Source organism: Doryrhamphus excisus, chromosome 5, assembly GCF_030265055.1.
Source record: "Doryrhamphus excisus isolate RoL2022-K1 chromosome 5, RoL_Dexc_1.0, whole genome shotgun sequence".
In the NCBI taxonomy this organism is placed as follows: Eukaryota; Metazoa; Chordata; class Actinopteri; order Syngnathiformes; family Syngnathidae; genus Doryrhamphus; species Doryrhamphus excisus.
In genome coordinates, this window is record NC_080470.1 from 11,845,303 (window position 1) to 11,866,065 (window position 20,763).

Here is a 20,763-nt window from a genome sequence, read left to right on the forward strand (position 1 = left end):
CTAAGGCAGGAGATGAAGTGGATGCTTTCACCATCTGTGGCTACATCTTCTTCCCTTCTCTTCCCTTAACCCAGTGCTTCTTAAATAATGGGGCGGGCCCCCTTGTGGGGGATCACAGTCAACTGTCAGGGGCAGACCTGCTAACATAATATACCCTACTGACTCCGATCACAGTTAATGATGTGACTTTCTCTCCTTTCTCTTTTTTCTTTGTCTGTCCTTCCTCTAACCATGTTCTGTTTGGTGGTCTTAACAATTAGTTTGCAATACATTAACAGGAGGAGTATACCAGAGTCAACTGTTGTAAAACAAAAACTGTTCGGGCAAAACAATCATACAGTTCACTCATACAGCATGATAAGGGACAGGTTAAAAAAAAACAAAAGGAACAGGAACTAGATCAAGCTGTGAGAATATCAATGATGCGTCCTGTGGTAGTTGTTTTTTCAGGACTGAAGTGTGAAAGTGGAACAACATCAGAGCCGTAGAAACAATAGGTGGGTAATGCTTTTTATATTCGATATTTAACATTATATGTCAACTGCCAGATACAATATATAACTTGTTTTCTAGGATCAACAATGAATGACTCTGCATATGACTATGACTATGACAATGAAATATGTGAAAAAGGCGAGGTGGTCCAATTCGGATCCGTCGTCGTTCCTGTTTTCTTCTTCGTTGTGATCATGCTGAGCCTCATGGGAAACATCCTTGTGCTTGTGATCCTGGCCTTCTACGAGAACTTCAAGTCCCTCAGTAACATTTTCATTTTCAATCTGGCCGTGTCCGACCTGATCTTCACCAGCTGCCTCCCCTTCTGGGCAATGTATCACATCTGGGGATGGTTGATCCATGAGATTCTCTGCAAAGTGATCGCCTTTGTCTTCTTCGTTGGCTTCTACAGTAGCGTTCTCTTCCTGGCCGCCATGACGGTCTACAGGTATCTGACGGTGGTCCGCCCGCTGTCCGACATGGGACCACAGAACAAAAGCATGGGGGTCTTTATATCAGTCATCATGTGGATCATCAGCATAGGAGCGGCCCTGCCCTCGCTGCTCTTCAGCACAGTCATCTCCATTCCCCAGAAGGACCATCACTCCCTGGGTTGTGAATATGCGGATCCCCTGTGGGAGAAGGTTGCCGTTTGCCAACAGAACATCTTTTTCTTGGTTGCGTTTGTGGTCATGGCGTTCTGCTACTGTAAAATACTTCACAAAATCACAAGAAGCAGATCACACGTAAAGAACCGTGCTGTGAAATTAGTCTTCTGCATTGTGGCTGTGTTCTACCTGGGCTGGGTGCCGTACAATGTGGTGATCTTTCTCAGGCTTTTGAGCTATAATTTGATTCCGCCTTTTGAAGAGTGCAACATAAGTATACACATTGATTACGCCTTTTACGTGTGTCGGCTCCTCGCATTTTCCCACTGCTGCCTCAACCCTGTCTTGTATGCACTGGTGGGTGTCAAATTCAGGGGTCACCTGAAGACCATGTTCAGACGTACAAGTCTGAGTGAGACAACACAACAGGGAGGGAAACAAAACTACATTTCACAGGGGTCAATGTATTAGATGTTGTTCACATTTGTTGTAAAAAAATTGTAATTGGAAAATTGTAAACCAAATCTAAACAAGATATACAGACAGTGATTTGCATGTTGTAACGCAAATGATTGGGCCACATTTGTGCTTCTTTAGCATTATAACTCTTACATGACTTACATGTATAGTATTTACTGATCCAACATACATTATGCACCTCGCACTTCAGCTACTTTTTTAGCTAGCTAGTCTTAAGAGGCAGTCGCTGCACAGCTTTAAGAGCAGAATAGATGAAGTATCCACTGAAAATGAGTATAGTGGTACCAATAGGTCAGACGAAAACCAAAACGTACAAAAAACATACCTATTCACAAAGGAAAAATCCAATTAAAATCAAACTAATTGGTCATCTGTTTTAGATACTGAAAATGTAAAATAATTACAAATGACAAATGGATGAAACTTATTGATGTGGACTTCTCATACATACTGGCAATGTCAAAATCAATAATGTTTCTGACCGCCTTAAATGGCTGACATTTACTTAGCAGTCACACTCCAAAAATGCACAGACAAAAAGTCAGCAACATAAAGGGTGCTTGGACACTCGATTTAGCAGAATGATACAGTACAGGGCAAACTGACTAGTTTGTTTCGTGCAATATTGTACGAAAGCCCAAAACTGACACCAAATTTTAGTGAGATTTTTCAACAAATACTAAATCATGCAAAATTTATTATAATTTAATAATTTATTTATTATATCCAAGTTTGTTATGGCCCCATGCATTTATTTTGTATCATTTTTGCATTTGCTTGCTTTGTAAATCAATTGCTCAAGTACAGTATGTGACTTGATATTTTAACTAATTTAATGATGCGGTGTACTGTATTCATGTTTAAAATACATTAGCTATGTTCAGGTAACTGTTCGGTATGTTTTCTGCATTATTAAAATAGTTCAACTGACATTAAGAAGAAAAGGGAACCTTTGATAGTTTGCAATAGGGGGATATTCAAATAGTTTCATCTTCCTTGAAAACTACAATCAGTCACATGAAGAACTGGTCAGACCGGTCTGTGCCACAGTACAGTTGGGTGATGCTTTTTTTGGTAGTACTTTGTAGTATTGTTTAGATTATGAAGTCACAATGGGGGGAGGGTGAGTTATCAGATGCAGACATCTTACAATGCCAATGTCAGCATCAAAGCCATATGTAGTGGGAATATATCAAACACGTTCTAGTATTGAGGTGCCTCAACATACTGTATAAATTAGCTGTTGGTAATACCAATACAATATACAAACTATTACAAGTCAAAGTGATCGGTGACTGTCAGGCAGGATGTCAAATCTACAATTTCTGATTTGTTTTACTCCGTTTTTGCACTTTATCTGCTCTTGTGTGCCTCGTACTATACTCTGTGTGCTGCTGAACTTTTGTTTCTGTAATCCTGAAATTTCCCCTTGCGGGACTAATAAAGGCAGATTTTATTTTAAAATGGATGATGAATCGAAAATTATCAAAATAATTTTCTTTATTCAACATATCCACACTTACAGGTCAAATTTAATATGAGCACAAACCACAGATATAAAATATTGTTTTGCGATACAGTCTTATTTTTGTGTCTCCAGTATCAGAGGCATATTCAGTAACTTCTGCAAAAATAAAAATTTTTACAAATGTATACCATCAAGAACCTGTAAAGAGCATGTTTTTCCCCTAGACCATAGATGCAAGTATTTACACATATAGATAAAAAAATCATCTGGGGGATTAGATTAGAAGAATAAACATTGTAAACAATATAAAATGTTTTATTGATAAAAGTCAATCATCTGACAGGTTGTTTGATGAAAGGTTGAATGTTTCAGTGCAAACTGTACACACGACATAAGAAATGAAAAATATATTTTTTTTAAAAACTGCCACGTGAGAGGTTGAACTAAATGTTGACGACCACAATAAGCAAGCAGAAATTTAATGCATATGTGGGTTCATGCACTTACTTTACCCGTGTTATTATGGAGTGAATTTAGCCAGCCAAGTTTTAGCTGACATTGGTTTCAATCTTTGACCTTTGCTCTAATTTTCATTTTAGTAATGTACATCAGTGCTATAAATCCACAGTGCAGGCGAACTGCTCCTCCTGATTTTTTTTTTTTTTTTAAATATCAGCTTACCTACTCAACATCCGTTCTGCTCGACTTCTTTCTCGGCCACTACAGGCAAGACGAGATGGGAGATGCGGCTCCACAGTCCGCCATACTTGTCTGTGTCCATGTCATTGAAGGCTGTTTGGTCGCTGGAGCTCACCAGTCTGTCCTTGAGATAGTCTTGCACCATCTCCTCAACAGCCCCGAGGTCCCCCCTGACCTCATCCTGAGGCAGCAGAATAGTAAATAATAGGAAGGCCTCCTTGTATGCGGCGTTTTCGTGGTCACAGTAGCGATAAAAAATTAGCGTGGAGCCCGGTGGCAGCTCCTCCAGGCGATGGATGACAGCAGCCGGTTGGCTTCCTCCAAAGGCTGCCTGCAGCTGCCTGTCAATGTCCAGCTTCACCTCATCGCTCCCCAGGTGTGTTTTGCTTGCCCCATCTATATGGAGCGTGGAAGCCTGGAGGGCTGAGGAAAAGGCGGAAGCTAGGCCCTGTGCCAGGCAGGACAGGGTCTTTTCAGCCCCACGCCCAGACGTCAGAATCAGACTGACTGGCTCTGTGGGTTGTGCTGTTTGGAGGTGCTTCTCCAAGTGGATCCTGCTCCTCAGCCACAGCTCTTGCCTCTGAGTCTGGAAACGAGCCTCCAAATGTGACCAAAGGTCTGAAAACGTCTCGAGGCTCACTGACCTGGATGGATGCACCGCACCACCTTTTAACCTCTGGTTCATAGAGATCATCTTGTTCTTGTGAGCAAGCAGTACAACAGCGCTGAGCAGCAGCAAGAGGACAAGCAACCAGCAGAAATAATGAAGACAGCCTGAAAGAACACCAGAAGTATTTGGACAATGACAAAGTTTGAAATATTTTTCAATTAAATCTTCCAATTCAATTATCCACATAATCTACTATAGTTGCAGGGTGCATGGTCTACAAAAATAAATAACTTCCAGGGCCAATAATTAAACATTAACATCTGTGGCTGTCAACAATATCCTCATGTGTTTTTTTACAAACCCCACAAGATGGGATTCAAGGCAACATGCGCAGTCTGACACAAGATGGCAGTAGCTGCATTTGCAGTAACATGAGCGGTCAGCTTTATGTACCTCTGCATGATACATTTTCCCTTCCACTGTCTCATGCGCTCCAATTCATTATTGGTTTAAAAAAAAATAACCATGTCTGAAATTTAATGTGGTATGTTTTGGATCTTGAGCTGTTTTCCCAGCACATTGGAACAAGGTCCTGCACAACATGCTTGACATCAGTATTACCTTTCGATGAATCTCCAGTAGAGCATTTCCCAGTTACACCTCTTGCCTTTTTATCTTCTAAGTGGAAAGACACAGAGTAAAAGTCATATTACATTAACATTAATACTAATAATAATGACAACATTGTTGGCTTAATTAAAACTCCCAATCTGATTTGATGGCTCAGTTGACCTGCTTTCTTGTGCTGCTGGACATTTTCTTTTTGAGCGGGAATGTTTGTGGCTCTCTGTCGCACGGTGTATGTGTTCACAGAGGGTGTATAACCACTCGAGCTGCTCTGGTGGTTGACTTTGGGTATACCTACAGATGGAAGAGAAGACGTTAAACCTAATTCATGTACATAATTTTAAAAAGGCAATCATTCAGTCTGCCATACCAGAGCTATTTGTCTTAGCTGCCATCTTCTTCTTGTATTCGGCCATGCTGGTGATCTTGCGAACATAAACCTCGTTGTCCAAAGATCTCATGTGGGACTTTGTGGGTGTTGTAGATGCTGTTGAGGACTTGACTGAAGACAAAAAAACCCCAAAAGCTACTTAATTGGATCAACCATTTGAGTGAATGAATGGTGAAATGGTCTCACCTTCTTTGGCTCTCATCAAGTCTTTCTCTGTGTTTTTAGTCAATTGGCAGCGTTCACCAAGCACTACATATGGGGACATTTTCACATCTCCTAGTCTGCCTGTTATATATGAAAAATAAACATTTGTTGTCAGTGGCAGTTAAGTAGGAAAATAATCAACTGCTATTGCACTTAATTTCAAAAAGTGTGGCCACTGAGGTCAACCAATTCTCAATTAACCAAAATTCCAATTTAAGTAAACTTTATGCAAGACCATAAAGCTCTGCAGGGACTCTCAGAGAGCATCAGAGGATTAGCTTGTGCATGTTTTGCTTTTTACGACATTAATGTGTTTGACTTTGTATTACACTTGACAACTGTAAATTTAAAGGGGCAACATTCTGCAACATAAATCTCCTTTGCCTTTGTCATTTAAGTTATTGTAATGGCTAACTTATTTTTGCGCTTGGTATGCACCTACACAGTTCATAGATGCACTGATATAATCATAAAGACAACTTACACGTAGGGAAATAAAATAAACTTGCCAAAACCCTTACTATGCACTATTTTTGGCGGCTGATAAAGATGACATGGTTGCTGCTGCTGAATAGAATCTTCCTCAACATCCATTTCCTGGTCTTCATTTGTCTCCAAATCTGATTTCTGGACGTCGATTTCATTATCATCATCTCCACTTTCTTCTGCATCCAATCGACTCTTCTTGCTCGGGGATTCTGTAAGATGACACGTTATTTATCCGGATAGTGACACCACTTAAGTGTGTGTAAGCTAACTGTTGTTGAAGCTCACCTTCATCTTCTGAGTCATTCTCCACATTTCTGGACCCATTGACAGTTGTAACAGAACCAGCAGCAGTCGACCGCTTTTCTATGCCCCTTTTGGACCTCTTTAAGGGACCTCTAGGGGTCGCCTCATACGTAAGACCTATTCAGATAAACATAATTTAAAAAAATACGTGGGAATGACATGATAGGTGTCTTCAAGAACAATTACCTCAGTAGAAGTAAACACGTAAATGAAACTAGCCATTCATCCTTAAGCCAAAACAAAGTAGACGAATGGACGACTGCTAGCTGCGACAGCTAACGTCATTTAAATTGACTTTTGTGCTTACTTTTTGCTGTCGACTGTTGTCGTGTCGATCTTCTTAAAGGCCGATTGACCTTGTCTTCAGAACCGTCTGTATCCATTATGCACCGTTTTAACTTGACTAAATAATGGCAACACAAACAAAAATTAAACAATACTTCCCAACATCGTGCTCAAAACAAAATATCTAGCGGAAGAAGTCGGCGGGAGCGCACCGGAAAACGGAAGACAAACTTTTTTTTTAGTTGTAGTGGTCCCCCGGAAACTTAGACCCCGATGAAAGGTTCTGGCAATTGGCAGTGAAAACAACGATGAAATAGCACCTGGCTGCTGTTGGCCGTTTTTCACAGAGATGTGATTAAGAGTGAGTTCCTTGTATATTTTTTATCACCATCAATCACATAAAAATAGATACATTAGTTAGCTCGAATGTGGGTTTATATTGGTGTTGCTAACGGTCTAGCTTAGCCTCTCGCACGAACATAGGTTTCGTTGCGATTGTAGAATTTGTGCGAATACGTTAATGTGTGATTATTGTACACTTTTTTTGTTGCACACATTTAACATCTGGAACAGCCGTGTTAAGGCAACTTGAAGGCATTATCGCTGACATGTAGCTGTACACAATAATCCTGGACTCTGAACATTGAGAGCAGCAGTTATCTTTAGTTTATCAACATGGTAGTGCTAGCAAACCTTATGATATTCTATGACATTGACTATTTTTACCCAGTAAAAAAAAATCCACTGAAGCTCCCAAACAGCCATGGAGGATCCAGACAGGACTGGAAACCACCGACAAGACATCGCAGGTACTATGAAGGGAAGCTTTCAAGCGCTAATTGGTTTGTGTCTAATTGCGATATATTGTATTGTATTGTCTGTTCAGGTGTTGAGGAGGAGAAGGATCAGTCTACAAATGAGTCTGCACGTGAAGGAGGTATGCATAATGTGATTGTCACAAAGCAGAACCAACACACTGGGGATAAAAGTGTGTTGCTGTAATAGTTAAGACCAAACTGTAATGTATTATGTAAAAAAAATTAAATTTACTGTTATTTATTTACCTAAACTGCAGCTGTATTAGTGTATTGTACAGCACTACAGCAAAAGCTGATGAGGTCATTAATACACAATACAGGAAGGAGTTTCACAAGACTTGAGTAGCACAACCATTGCACACAGAGGTAGTAATTCATGCTGCTGGATGCTGACCACTCATGATGCTTCAGGAGTTAATAAAAAAACATTAGGATGTTGACTACAGCCAAAGCTGTTCATTTGTTTTGATATGCAATCATGACGTTCAAGGGTTAGAACATTGAAAAAAGGGTTCTGCGCACGCACAGTAGCGCGAGGTGGCATAAGTTGACGAGGGCACAAATCTCGTCATTACACCGCCGCTAATGGCTTAAGTAGACCACACACGGTAACTGTACAAGACAACACTTTTATGGTATTTAGCCTTTCGTCTATAATCCTTTGCTGCAGATGGTGATCAGGCTGAGGAGAGCTCTGTGCCTCTGACAGATGATGCGTGGAGTCAAGATGAGCTCGGCAAGCAAAATGAAGAGAAGAGTGCTGCTTCCCCTCCACCAGACCACGGCACAGATGACTGTGATGGCAGAGGAGCGGAGAGAGATGATGGGCCAACAGTGTATTCAGAGGAGATTGCTGGTCAGTATTCCCCTTCTTCAAGATACCCTAGTAGTATTTTAGTGAATTGACATGTACCTAGTTAATTTAATGCAGGCACCTACTTTTTTTTACTCTAGCTGAAGAGGACCAACTGGAAGAGGTGACAGCAGCAACGGCGGGCAACACAAACCACAATCAGGTAGACGGTCCCACAGCAGTGCTCCAAGACACAAACAATGAGGAAGAAGGTAGGAGAGTTTTCCTCTTGTGTACTGCCACAGTCTGCTGTATATGTAAATATGAACCTGCTTGTTTTGTTTATATTCTTCCCTCTTGTTGAACAGATGTTGCACGAGGCTTGAACACGGACTTGAGTCCTGAGAAAGTCTCGTTGGAAGAGCCATTAGATGACCTAAGGAGTAAAGTGGAGACCATTGGCCCGACTACTCAGGAAGCCGATTTAGCAACAGAAGTCACTGCCAGTCCTGGAGGTATGTCATGTAATTGGCGGTATTAATGATAACCTTCACTATGAACTGTAGAGCAGTGTGTGTGGACACAATGGAGGAAAGGGCTAGTGATGAATAATATATATGTCATACATACTTTCTTCTGTCCATACAGGTAGAAGATACCTGATAGCAGTTGGCATGGTGGTACTTGTCGCCATCCTGGTACAGTATCTCCTCCAGCCTGAGCCTCCCATACCAAGCAGTGCTTCGCAGATCGACATTTTCCTTCGGGAAATGGACAAAGTCAAGACTCGCTTCCCTCAGCAGCGTCCAGAGCTGTGGAGCCGGAGCAGGATCCACCTAAAGAGGCACCTCCTGGCACCCCAGCCCAGTGAGCCGGTCAGTCTGATCTTGACAGCGGGAGTCTCAGGCAGGACAACGCTGCGCTGCCTGGCCCACGAACTGTCCTCTGCCTTCTCTACCGCCGTCAACGCTACCGTCCTTCACATAGACGGCGCCAGCAAAGTCGGAGAGGACAGTGACCAGGTGAAGCTGGATATCGATGGGCAGCTGCAGGGAGCCTTTGAGGGAGACAAACCTGTGGCGGTCATCCACCACTTCGAGCAGCTGCCTCCAGGCTCCACACTCATTTTCTACCGCTACTGCGACCATGAAAATGCTGCGTACAAGAAGACGTTTCTCATCTTCACTGTTCTGCTGGAGGACGAGAAGGAGATTCCTGTCGGGGCTTCTCTTAGCACTGTGGAGGAGATGGTAGACGATCACCTCCAGAAGAAGTTCCTCTCCCATGACCACCCTGTGGCCTTCGACAAAATGGACTTGGACAAGTACGGTGGACTGTGGAGCCGAATTTCTCACCTCATCCTCCCTGTGGTGGCAGAAGGAAAGATGGAGCAGGAAGGCTGCTAGTAGATGCTAAGTTGTATCCACCTTGGTGACCCTTGTCGATGTTGGTAGTGGCCAATTGACAGCTTTGTTTCTTCACAACACTACCTTCAAGGCAACCATCACACTTATGAAGCTACAGCAAACTTTTAAACCTTTTAAAAACGTTTTTTTTAATCAACTAAGGAGCACATTTATGAAATGGAGTGGCACTCAGTGGAGGGCAGACTTCTTCCAAGGCCAACCAATACTATTTTAGATCAGTACAGCATCTCTGCACATATCTCAACTTTGGCTATCAAATTTTCACTGTCAAATGAAGGAAATGTGTTTTTTTAAATGCACTCATATCGTCAACTATAAATCTGAATTAAAATTGTTTAAAATCTTTGACTGGTTACAGGAAAAAATATATTTCTTCTTCCATAATCCTATGAAATACCAAATGAGGGGTCATCAGGGGTTGATGAGGTGGCTTATGTGTTGCTTACTTTTGTATGACATGAAATGTGTAAAATAAAATGATTAGTAATTTAATGATTGTTCTCTGATGGATAATTACCTCAAATTAGAGTTATTGTTTTGACCTTTTACTCTATTTAATATCTTGAGATTTTATCAGTCCTCTTTCAGTGCTGAACAATACAAATGTAAAGTAAATAGAAGTTGGATTATCTGTTATCAGCTTTCTGTACTACACTGCAATATTTGTTAAATCTTTCAGTCCTCCTGTGGCACCATGTGCCTTAACTGGTCTTTCTATGTATACACACGTCATATAACATGAAGCCAAATACTTGTGTTAACAACGTGCCTCCTTTCGCGTCAAGACCAGAATTCTCAGGCTTGTTTCTCCTATTGCAGTACACGCCTACACCACTAGAGGGTAGCACAGACATCCACAGTTAAGACACATAGTACTAATATCCAATACACTGCATGTCTAAAATATTATTAATGTAACAATATGATTATTATTGTGGTTTGCAGAGCTGTGTGGCTCCTATGCATCTGTTTAATATTTTGCATTTGGTGGCTATTCTTTTAATGTGCTGATGTATTGTTGAGAGTTGAACTCCTCCTCACCCATTTGCAGCAGGACCGCCTCCTGTCGGCACTCACACATACACAGCCAGGAGTCCACAATCTTTTCTCCACTCTCCATCAGTGCATTAACATCATGGCGTCATAAAGCCACATACAACTTCTCTATAGAGTGTCTGGAGCCATGAAGAGGCCAAGGAGTATTCAGGACTGTTAAATTTAACATTGCAACAACCCCCACCCTGGGAGACTCTCAGCAGCATGCTGAAGTTGTGCATCGTGGTGATCGTTGGGCACTTTGTGCTTTTTGCACAGGGAGCTGCTGCTGCTCCAAAAAGACCTGCAGCAGACCCCGGGCTGGAAGCAGACATGGAGGCACAGCATGAAGATAACAAGCTGCAGGAGGTGACAGATGACCAGGAAAATATCCTCTTTAAGGTAGGCTCCATGTGCACTCACAAATGCATCATTACGGACAGTTAGGTCCACATGTATCTGGACAGTGACAGTGAGTTTATTAGGGTTTTTTTGCCTTTTGCTAACACCACATTGGGTCTGAAAGAACACAATCACGTCACTGAAGTGTCGACTTTCAGCTTTTATTTAAAACCTTCACAAAAATATGGAAGTTACCACTTTCAACGGCTGTAAAGTAAAGTATTCACTCACATCTAGAACCACAAGCAAGCAGCAAGTGAAGTAGCTGCAAATTATTCTCATTCAAATATAAAAAAAGGATGCCTTTATTTACAAGTACATCAGCTAAGCTGCTGAAAATGAAGTAACTCTGCATAAAGTTCTTGACTTAAAGGCCAAAAGTCGACACCCAATTGTTTTGTTTCAGTTCCATTGTGGTGCATAAAAGGCAAAATGACAGAAACTCAGTGGTTAATGTCCAAATACTTGTGGGCCTGTCTGTCATGTGGACACCTCACAACTTGTATGCAGATGCGTGCAAAAATACATACCATCCTTTTTGTCTTCGTAGCTGCTGGGTGATTATGACAAAGTGAAAGCCGTCTCGGAAGGCTCTGACTGTGGCTGTAAATGTGTTGTCAGACCCCTGAGCAGGAGCGCCTGCCGACGGATAGAGGAGGGCAACGCCGGCGCGCAGGACTCATACACAGTGGAGACCATCACATCCGGTCCAGAGTGTAAGTGTGCCTGCATCGCTCCTCCGACAACGGTCAACCCCTGCGAGGGAGAGCTCAGGCTGAAAAAGCTTAGGGAAGCTGCAAAAGATGATGTCAAGGTGAAGCATCACTCAGTTCTATTAATGATATTTATCACACAAGAACATCACCCACAAAACATAGGATCATCATCTTCAAGTTGGTCCATTTGATCATTCTAGCTGGCCACCATCCTTGAGCTCCTGGAGGGTTCCTATTATGGGATGGATCTACTGAAGCTGCAGTCTATCATTGGCAATTTGGTGGAGCGAGTGACCCACATTGAAAAGGTACCAGATGAGACAGAAGATTGTTACGATGATTACAATAATGACCATTTCAGCTTCATATCATGCAAGCTGGGACACCTAGCCATTTACTGGGACACCTAGCCATTGACAAGAAAAGGAGTGATTCGTTCTTACAAGATTTTGGTGTGCGCCTGTTAACACAACAGTTGCTTTTAATGGGGGTTCTTCCATGACAAACCACGGACCCTGCTTTGTGCACTGGGAACATAAAAAGGGGCATTCCCCAAACCGTTCCTACAAAGTAAGAAGCATACAATTGTGTCAAATATAAACTGAGACAATGTGATGTGTCCTGATACATTTTTTGTCCATGAGTCCAGATGTGTCCCAGTAGTTTTGACCATTGGGTGTCTGTTGCTTGGTTGGGTCAATAGTTATCAATGTTATATTATTAAACTTCAATATCATTAATGTAGAATAAAACAAGATGTCATCAAAAATACTAACTGGAAGCAATAGTGCAAGTTCATTTACAATGGTGCAATGACTTTTTCTAATATTTCAGTCACATCATTGTAAATAAAAGGGAGCAAAAATAAGAGTAACAAGTCATGTGTGAGAAGTGTTGCATCAGAAGTGTTTAAAACGGTGTGACAGCACTATAAAAATGTGGCAAGCTTTGCTTCCTATACTTACATAAATCCTACATTGTAATCATGGTCAGGACAAATGATGGCGTTGTTGCATCCTAGTAGAGGTGAAGAATCAAAATAAAGAAAGCACCAGGAAGGGAAAACCTACTCACATTATCAATATTGTCACTGTCACAATGTTTGAATGTGGACTCGGGCTTGTGCATACTGGCTGTACTGACATAGGAAGCCATTGTTAGCAACACTAGAAATAGATGTGCTTTTCCCACCAAGTGACCACCACAGACTTTTTTTAATGTGGGAAACCTGAAAAAACGAGCAGTCATGCAGTCCTGTAGCATTTATACTATATATATATATAAACTCTGTGTTTCACCACATTGTGGCCGGGCAGTCACTACTGTCAGAACTCATCAACATTTGTCCATGACTGTGTGAAGGTTATGGCCTTGAAACACACCACAGATGAGGTAAAGACCGACAAGAACCCTCCAAACACAGATGATGCTAATAAGCGTTGGACTACATCCCCACCTTCACCCCATCAGGATGACCGGGATGAAGGGAAACTGGGCAGACCAGGAGCCTCTCAAAAACTAACGGTAATCTCTGACAACATTAACAAATGGGGGGTCAAAGGAGTAAGAGAAGCACAGTCTTCCGTGTTAAGAGGAGGCCCTGCTGACCGATGACAGCATGCATGTGAAATGGTGATCCAGTCCAGAAGTGTTGGGTGGGCTTTCCCCCCCACCACCCAGAAAAAAAAGTGATTCACCATGGTGGTATGTTTTCTCAAGGGGTTTATGCAAGATTATTGATGAGAAGTAATGGAAGAAAACACTGTGATGATGAAAACATAGCCCAAAGATGCAAATCTAGTACATTAACTAGAAAGTTGTCTTCTTTTTAATATGTTCGCCAAGTTCATGTCATGGAGCGCCACCAACTAGAAGTAAATATTTATTGATGCAAAAACCTCTTTCAGGATGGCTTATGTTTTTTGGTTTTGTTTCCACAAACAGGAGACGTTTGTTGCAAGAACCAAGTCCAATGTTTCGACTCAAGTCACTGAGGTCAAAACGCATTCCATTCCCAAAAAGGGGGTGGACAAGGAGGTTTCTCCAGGGTCCAAGAGTGGTCTCAATGGGATGATCATCAGAGGAGTGACTTTTTACAAGTCAGAGCCTGAACCAGTGGTCACCGATGATGGAGAACCCGAAGAGAACGGTAGGTTATTGTAGCTGAGGTTATTTGATGGAATTTAAGACTTAATCTTTCTTTCAAGGGCTTGATTTTGTAACCACATAGTGGATTCTACTATCGGGACAGCACACTTTGACAAGAATGAGGCAGTAGATGACAATAAATAGCCTTTAGAGTTCTATTACGATTGGCTCAATGGCAAAACCCATGTTTAATCCAGATTTAATTTAATGGATACTTGCACAGCACATGCACCACCCTTCAACAGACGTATTGTAGTTATTGTGTCAACTTGCGAACTATCAAATAAACAAGTCAACCAACAATGATCAGAATTTTGGTGGTGGTAGTGGGTACTTTAGAATTTAAACATGAACGCTTCATGCTGACCTACTGGCCTTTCTCCATCCTCCACGTACAGATTTTGAGTACCATGGATTCAGTGGGGATGGCCCAATAGACCTCTTGATTGAGGAAAACCTTCTTCGACACCGAGTTCCCCGCCCTCATCCTGGGCCTAGGTCATTTCGACCTGTGACAACTGGCCTCTTCCACGGCTCCAAGAAGACCAGCCAGACAACAACACAGAGAGACACAGAGCCCACTACTAAAGCTCTGACAGAGTTGATTACTGACATTGATGCTACTTCACAAAAACCTCTCCCAACATCATCATCCCAGTCTTTGGACTTGACCACTTTCATGGACGCCTCCCCAACCAAGGAGACGCTCACAATGTCCAAACCTGATGAGAAGGTAACAACCGCAGTGTTCACCACGAGAGCTATCACCATGGAAACCCCAAGCCTGGGGATGAGCAATCCAACTCAAGCCTCAGAGTTACCAAACACCACTCTAAAGCATGTAACCACCAACACTGTGACCAGTCCAGCCCACTCTTCAACAGGAAAAGCCACCCAGGTTACTGTCACGAAACCACAAGAAACCACCATCCTTTCAGTGTCTCCTACCACAAGGTTTCTGCACACTTCTACACCTGTCACCAGACCTGCAACAACATCTCCTCCAGCTACCACCACCACTACCATCCGGGTTTCTCAGGTCAAACAGAAGTACAAGATCAGCTGGGAAGAGGAAGAGGAGGATCACCAGGAGTTTGATGAAATGATGCAAAGGCAGGAAGAAGCCACGACAAAAAAAACTGGTAAATTGAGTAATTTCCTCAGTTTCCTCAATTCTTTATCTTGTGCTTTTGTTCTAGTCATCCATGTTCTAGGGTGAGCTGGAGACTAACCTAGTTAGCTTTCAGGAAAAGGCAGGGTACAGATCGTTTTATTGAGCTGTATGCAAGGAAACAATGCGTGTTGTGTAAAATCTCACTTACTCTCCAAATCTGCATTACACAAAAATATTGGGAAAAAATTATTATTTGGACCTTTAAGAACACATTGGCCCATATTGGCCAACCGGTGGGCAAAATGTAGCTAACAATATATAAAAACTACAACAAAGATGGGATAATTCATTTCAAGTATACATAAAAGTTTTTAAAATACATTTAATCAAAACAGTGATTGTGTGATGACAAATTTAATACGGAAACTCTTAATATCATAATATAATAGAGGTGCAAAACTAATGTGTGCTTAAATGCACCATGTTGTTCTACCTCACAAGTCAGCACACTTTCCAGTCATACAATACATACTGTTTCCAGAATCAGAATCCCAAAATCCACCTTTCACAAACCTCCTGCCAAATTCTGCATTAATCTCCAAACAGAACAAAGGTTAAGGCTGGTCTTATCAAACACAACAAATATTGTGTTGTCAGTATTAGGCTATCCACATGTTTCTCTGGCAGAATAATTATTATAATTGTCCAATAATTGTCCGATTCATCTACCTATTTTGTATTTCACTTGTCCTCATTAGGGTCACAGGTGAACCGAGACTATCCCAGCTGAGTTCAGCTAAGGGGTGTGTACACCAGTCAGTCACAGCATGCACATATCAACATCCACATCTATTGACAATTTAGAGCCTCTAATTAACCTAACATACATGTCTTTAGAATGTGGAAGCCACAGTATCTAGAAAAAAAAACCCATGAAAGAACATGCCAACTCCATACAGAGATTCAAACCCTGCCGTGTGTGGGTTTTCTTCAGGTACTCCGGTTTCCTCCCACATTCCAAAAACATGCATGTTAGGTTTATTTTTTGACTCAAAATTGTCCATAGATGAGGTGTGAGTGTGAATGGTTGTTTGTCTATATGTGCCCTGCGATTGGCTGACGACCAGTCCAGGGTGTACCCCGCCTATAACCCGAAGTCAGCTGGAATAGGCTCCAGCATACCCCTGTGACCCTAGTAGGATACCTAGCATAGAAAATGGATGGGTGGATGAAAACACACATTAGTACGTTGGAAAAAATAAAGAAATTAATTAAATAAATCATATTTTCAGAAACTGTATTTACATTAAAAATGTTCCATAATATTTAATAAATGTAGTTTTCGCAATCATATTGTAGCTGTGTGCGAGGAACCAACCATGTTTGAAGGCACCATCGTCTGGCTCTGCTGGTGATGAAAACGAGCGTTCCGTCAGAAAGGACGACGAGAGTATGTCTGGAAGTCAGCCGGCGAGCGTTAGCGTTGAAAATTTACCAACTGATATACGAGTAAACGGGTACACCTGACGACGGAAAATTAGTTTTGCGTACACAACGACCTGCACAAAACACACACAAAAAGACCAAGACCAAGACCTGGTCGCCCTTTCATCACACATTGAATTAGCTTAAACTAGCTACTCAAAAAGCTACTCACCACAAACTCGCGCATGCGTAATTCCATCACATATAGGAATATTATTTATTAATTTTTTTCATTCTTTATTTTCCGTACGTCACTTAAAGCATTTCAGAGATCATCCAAACTACCACATATCCAATCAGTTGTGTGGATTTTAACAAAAAAGTAAAAGTGCGCTATCAGGACTTAACTTGAGGTTCTGCCCCAACAAATATCCACATTAGCACTCAATAACGTCATCAAAACTTACCTTTATACATTCCCGTATAGTGTCAGCACCTGTGACCGAATATACGGTGTAAAACGGTAAAAATACAGTACTGTATTCTATCTATGCAGAGTGGGAGAAAGCTAGCATTTACAATGGTGCGTTCAAGGACCGGCCAACAAAGTGGGACGGCTCGCTGATAACAACACATACATTTCTACTGTATTTATCCAAATTGAGCTGTTATTCCATTGTATTCCGATGCATGACGTTCTTATACAGAGAGAAACATACAAACATGTGTCAGGGTGGCCAATAGGCTAAAATGACATAGAAAAACCTTCCTGTGCCAAGGTTACTATTGAAAGGTAGAAACTACTACATACTACTGTGCAATAAATAAGTCAGACATATTTGTTATGTTGCAATATGGCAACCTTCCATGCATCAGGCTGGTAAATATTTTCAGATTTGATGAAAACTTGTTTTTTTTTTCTTCCACAGAAGAGTGTAAGGACACTCTGGCAACCATCTCTGACCCGGTGACTCACAACACCTACGGCAGGAATGAAGGAGCATGGATGAAAGATCCGAAGTCAAACAACGACAGAATTTATGTCACCAACTTCTATTATGGTAGCAACCTCCTCGAGTTCCAGAATTTGGAGGTTTTTAAAAAAGGTAGAAACCACAAACAATTTTTTCATCTTTCATTGTCTATAAACTTAGTGATTACATATCGTTCTGTGGCCATTTGACACAGTCCCACAATTTACTGTACTTTAGTTTCTTTTCTGGGCTGTTTAACCATCTCTTCATGATGATTTCCAATCTTGAAAATGTAACCAGCTCTTTCCTGACCTGTAGTATGAACTTCCCCAAACATTTCACTTTTACTACCTCCTACAGGCTGAAGTAACTTCAATGGACTTTCCTCCTATTTTGTGTTTACTAGGCCGTTTCACCAACTCCTACAAGCTTCCTTACAACTGGATCGGCACAGGTCATGTGGTGTATGATGGGGCCTTCTACTACAACCGTGCCTTTTCTCGAGATATCATTAAATTCGACCTGCATCAACGCTATGTGGCCGCCTGGACTATGCTGCACGACGCCGTGATGGAAGAGTCAACGTCAGCATGGGAGTGGCGCAGTCACTCGGACATCGACTTCGCTTTGGATGAGAGCGGCCTGTGGATCATTTACCCGGCAATGGATGATGAGGGCTTCCTGCAGGAGGTGGTCGTCCTGAGCCGCCTGAACCCAGTGGACCTGAGCATGCAGAGAGAGACCACATGGAGGACCGGGCTGAGGAGGAACCACTACGGGAACTGTTTCATCGTGTGCGGCGTTTTGTACGCTGTTGACAGCTACAACAAAAGGGACGCCAACTTAGAATACGCCTTCGACACACACACCAACACACAGATGATTCCCAGGATGCCTTTCACCAACAATTACACCTACACCACCCAGATTGACTACAACCCCAAAGAGGGTGTCCTGTACGCCTGGGACAATGGACACCAAGTGACATACAACATTAAGTTTGCCTACGTAGACACCAAATAAGCCTTGACATATTTGAAATGCTTACATGGATTGTAGATCAGTTCTGTATTGGTTCATATCAACCGTTTGTACATGATTTCAACCAAATTGAGCCACACTCCTGACATGACGACCTCCACACTTGGTTCAATTCTGTGTCAATTTTCCATTCTATACAAGCTTTATATTTCCCTTATTTTCTTTGTAAAGGCAACTCAAACATGTCTGTCTTGTCTTGTGGAAGCACTTACTCTGTGGTGACTGAGGATGAATAAAGTTCATTAAAGCTCACAAGTGTCAATTCAGACTTTTGAATTCTCCTACTCTTACAGTTACAATTTACAACTTAAGAATTTAGACTTTTTTTTTCAATTTTGCATGCTTACCAACTTCCCTACTTCGCATCCCTTCATCAAATATTTTCTAGACACTTTATCAACTTCTACAATTTCTTTGTTATTTCTTCATCTTTCCTTGGCTGTTTTTTTTTTTTTTTAACCGTACCCTATAATTTCTTTATTTCCGTTTTTAAACTTTTTCTAATCTTTCTTCGGCAAATTCAACAACCATGACAAATTTTGGCCATTTTATCTATTTTTTTTTCCACCCATTTTGAAATTTTGCCATTTCCTTTTTCATTGCCAAGACAAATGTGTTTCATATATTTTCTTTTTTCCATGTATTTTTGTCTTCTCCACTACAATTCCTATACTTTTCACCAGCCAATCACAGGATACATATAGACAAACAACCATTCACAGCCACATTCATACCTATGGACAATTTAGAGTCGCCAATTAACCTAACCTAAACCGGGAGTACCCGGAGAAAACCCACACATACATGGGGAGAACATGCAAACTCCACACAAAGATGTCTGAGTGGGGAATCGAACACAGCACTCCCCCACCGTGCAGCCAATTCTAGAAGTATTAAGTAGAAGTAGAAGTTGTTATTTAACCAGTTAAGCTCACTGAGATTTTAGAGTGACCCGGGCAGGACATCAACAAATCTATATAAAAACAGCAAAACATGTGTCACATATATAAAATCCAGTGTTTATTTTTTGTAAGCACAACTGGCTTGCAGTGGAAACATGGTGGAAATTGACATTGCAGAAAGGCAAAGGCAAATATATGTGTACAGCCTGAGCATTGAGGGTGGGCAACCTATGACCCATGAGGGTTATATGCAACAGCATTTTATCTGGTCTGCTGTGTGCATTTCTAAAGACAAATTCAAATTCAGCAACTGTTGTTGAAAATTTTCATAATTTCAAATAAAAACACCCCACATCTGTGCTGCAGTGCATACTACAAAAACATTGTCAAAAATCACTCATATATATATATATATATTTTTTTTTTAAATACAAAGACCCCAAGAGTGCACTTTAGCTTGTTTTGTTTACATTTTCAATTTAGTTTCTAATTGGATACATTTGACAAAAATCCTCCAAATAAAGTATTTACATATATCTCTCACGTACACCACATACAATTGTTATCAAAATAATCACACACTAAAGTTAGGGTTAAGAATGACCAATAGAAATAAATATGTACATAACCTGAATCTGTTTGCGAGCACACTGCAGGGGTAGTGCAGACTCCAAAATATATTTAAAGAAATTATCCATCAAACAAAAAATAGTGGTGGCGTTCCTGCAAATAATGCAAAAGAAGGGACGGTTAATCTAAATTCAACACACAAACACAGAGTTTCTATTTTGTTTGGGCTTTCTAAAACACATTTTTAAACACTTAGTCTTGATGAGAAACAAAAAGACTTGAAGAGAGCTGCTATGGTGAAGAAGCATTTGTGTGGGTGTGTTTGAGAGACGGGGTGACTCAGGGTTCAGTGCTTGGCCTCCTGCTGTTATGCAATTACCCTTACGTGGGACGTCTGGGCTTATGTGCAGCCACACAAGGAGCTAGCAGGCACCACCTCCGGAATTCTGGCCCAATAAAAGGATGTGTCGACTAGATTTCCACTGAAAAAGAAAGTGAAATATCTTCTTTATGCCAAAGGAATCCTTGAAAGGTCCTACGCAGACCCCATGAGCACCCCGACAGGAGGGGCGCCCTGGGCGTCAGCTGGCGATCGCTGGTAAAACGTCTCTGTGCGGTTGACGCGCAGCATTGGTGGGATAGTGTCTGAGCGGATGTGGAGGATCCTGGTGTCCGTCACTTCGCAGTCGATCTGCATCATGACCTCAAACTCCTTGTCTCCAATGATGCTGTCTGCAAG

The 20,763-nt window shown here is 41.5% G+C and overlaps 5 protein-coding genes across 9 annotated transcripts in view; 3 read left to right on the forward strand and 2 right to left on the reverse strand.

Moving 5' to 3' along the window:
- The first annotated feature begins 201 nt into the window (after window positions 1–201).
- On the forward strand, window positions 202–2,936 carry xcr1a.1 (chemokine (C motif) receptor 1a, duplicate 1). Its single transcript, XM_058072214.1, has 2 exons — window positions 202–497; window positions 574–2,936. Exon 2 carries the CDS (start codon window positions 582–584, stop codon window positions 1,572–1,574), a length of 993 nt encoding a protein of 330 aa, XP_057928197.1. The 5' UTR covers window positions 202–497; window positions 574–581; the 3' UTR covers window positions 1,575–2,936.
- Window positions 2,937–3,066: 130 nt separating this feature from the next.
- On the reverse strand, window positions 3,067–7,113 carry LOC131129069 (torsin-1A-interacting protein 2-like). Of its 3 annotated transcripts, none has more exons than XM_058072196.1 (8): window positions 6,682–7,103; window positions 6,357–6,491; window positions 6,104–6,280; window positions 5,565–5,663; window positions 5,358–5,489; window positions 5,153–5,281; window positions 4,982–5,035; window positions 3,068–4,524 (listed from the first exon to the last, which is right to left on the reverse strand). In XM_058072196.1, exons 1-8 carry the CDS (start codon window positions 6,755–6,757, stop codon window positions 3,737–3,739), a joined length of 1,590 nt encoding a protein of 529 aa, XP_057928179.1. In that variant the 5' UTR covers window positions 6,758–7,103; the 3' UTR covers window positions 3,068–3,736. The 3 variants fall into 3 exon arrangements, with proteins under 3 accessions (XP_057928180.1, XP_057928179.1, XP_057928178.1); XM_058072195.1 differs by having other exon boundaries at window positions 4,982–5,038; window positions 6,682–7,023; XM_058072197.1 differs by lacking the exon at window positions 6,357–6,491 and having other exon boundaries at window positions 3,067–4,524; window positions 4,982–5,038; window positions 6,682–7,113.
- LOC131129075 (torsin-1A-interacting protein 2-like) lies at window positions 6,802–10,189 on the forward strand. The gene is made up of 7 exons (XM_058072205.1): window positions 6,802–7,020; window positions 7,390–7,468; window positions 7,546–7,596; window positions 8,148–8,333; window positions 8,432–8,542; window positions 8,639–8,785; window positions 8,919–10,189. Exons 2-7 carry the CDS (start codon window positions 7,423–7,425, stop codon window positions 9,674–9,676), a joined length of 1,299 nt encoding a protein of 432 aa, XP_057928188.1. The 5' UTR covers window positions 6,802–7,020; window positions 7,390–7,422; the 3' UTR covers window positions 9,677–10,189.
- A 599-nt stretch (window positions 10,190–10,788) lies between these two features.
- On the forward strand, window positions 10,789–18,829 carry olfml2ba (olfactomedin-like 2Ba). Of its 2 annotated transcripts, none has more exons than XM_058072185.1 (8): window positions 10,789–11,134; window positions 11,685–11,948; window positions 12,051–12,158; window positions 13,213–13,374; window positions 13,795–13,999; window positions 14,397–15,140; window positions 17,467–17,643; window positions 17,918–18,829. In XM_058072185.1, the coding sequence occupies exons 1-8, from the start codon at window positions 10,958–10,960 to the stop codon at window positions 18,532–18,534; spliced, it is 2,454 nt and encodes an 817-aa protein (XP_057928168.1). In that variant the 5' UTR covers window positions 10,789–10,957; the 3' UTR covers window positions 18,535–18,829. The 2 variants fall into 2 exon arrangements, with proteins under 2 accessions (XP_057928168.1, XP_057928169.1); XM_058072186.1 differs by having other exon boundaries at window positions 10,980–11,134; window positions 11,756–11,948; window positions 17,918–18,828.
- A 721-nt stretch (window positions 18,830–19,550) lies between these two features.
- Window positions 19,551–20,763, reverse strand: part of atf6 (activating transcription factor 6) — a 32,344-nt gene continuing 31,131 nt past the window's right edge. For both annotated transcript variants that reach the window (XM_058072187.1, XM_058072189.1), the window contains exon 16: window positions 19,551–20,756. In XM_058072187.1, the coding sequence (XP_057928170.1) occupies window positions 20,560–20,756 (197 nt within the window). In that variant the 3' untranslated portion in view covers window positions 19,551–20,559. The remainder of the gene's footprint in view (window positions 20,757–20,763) is intronic.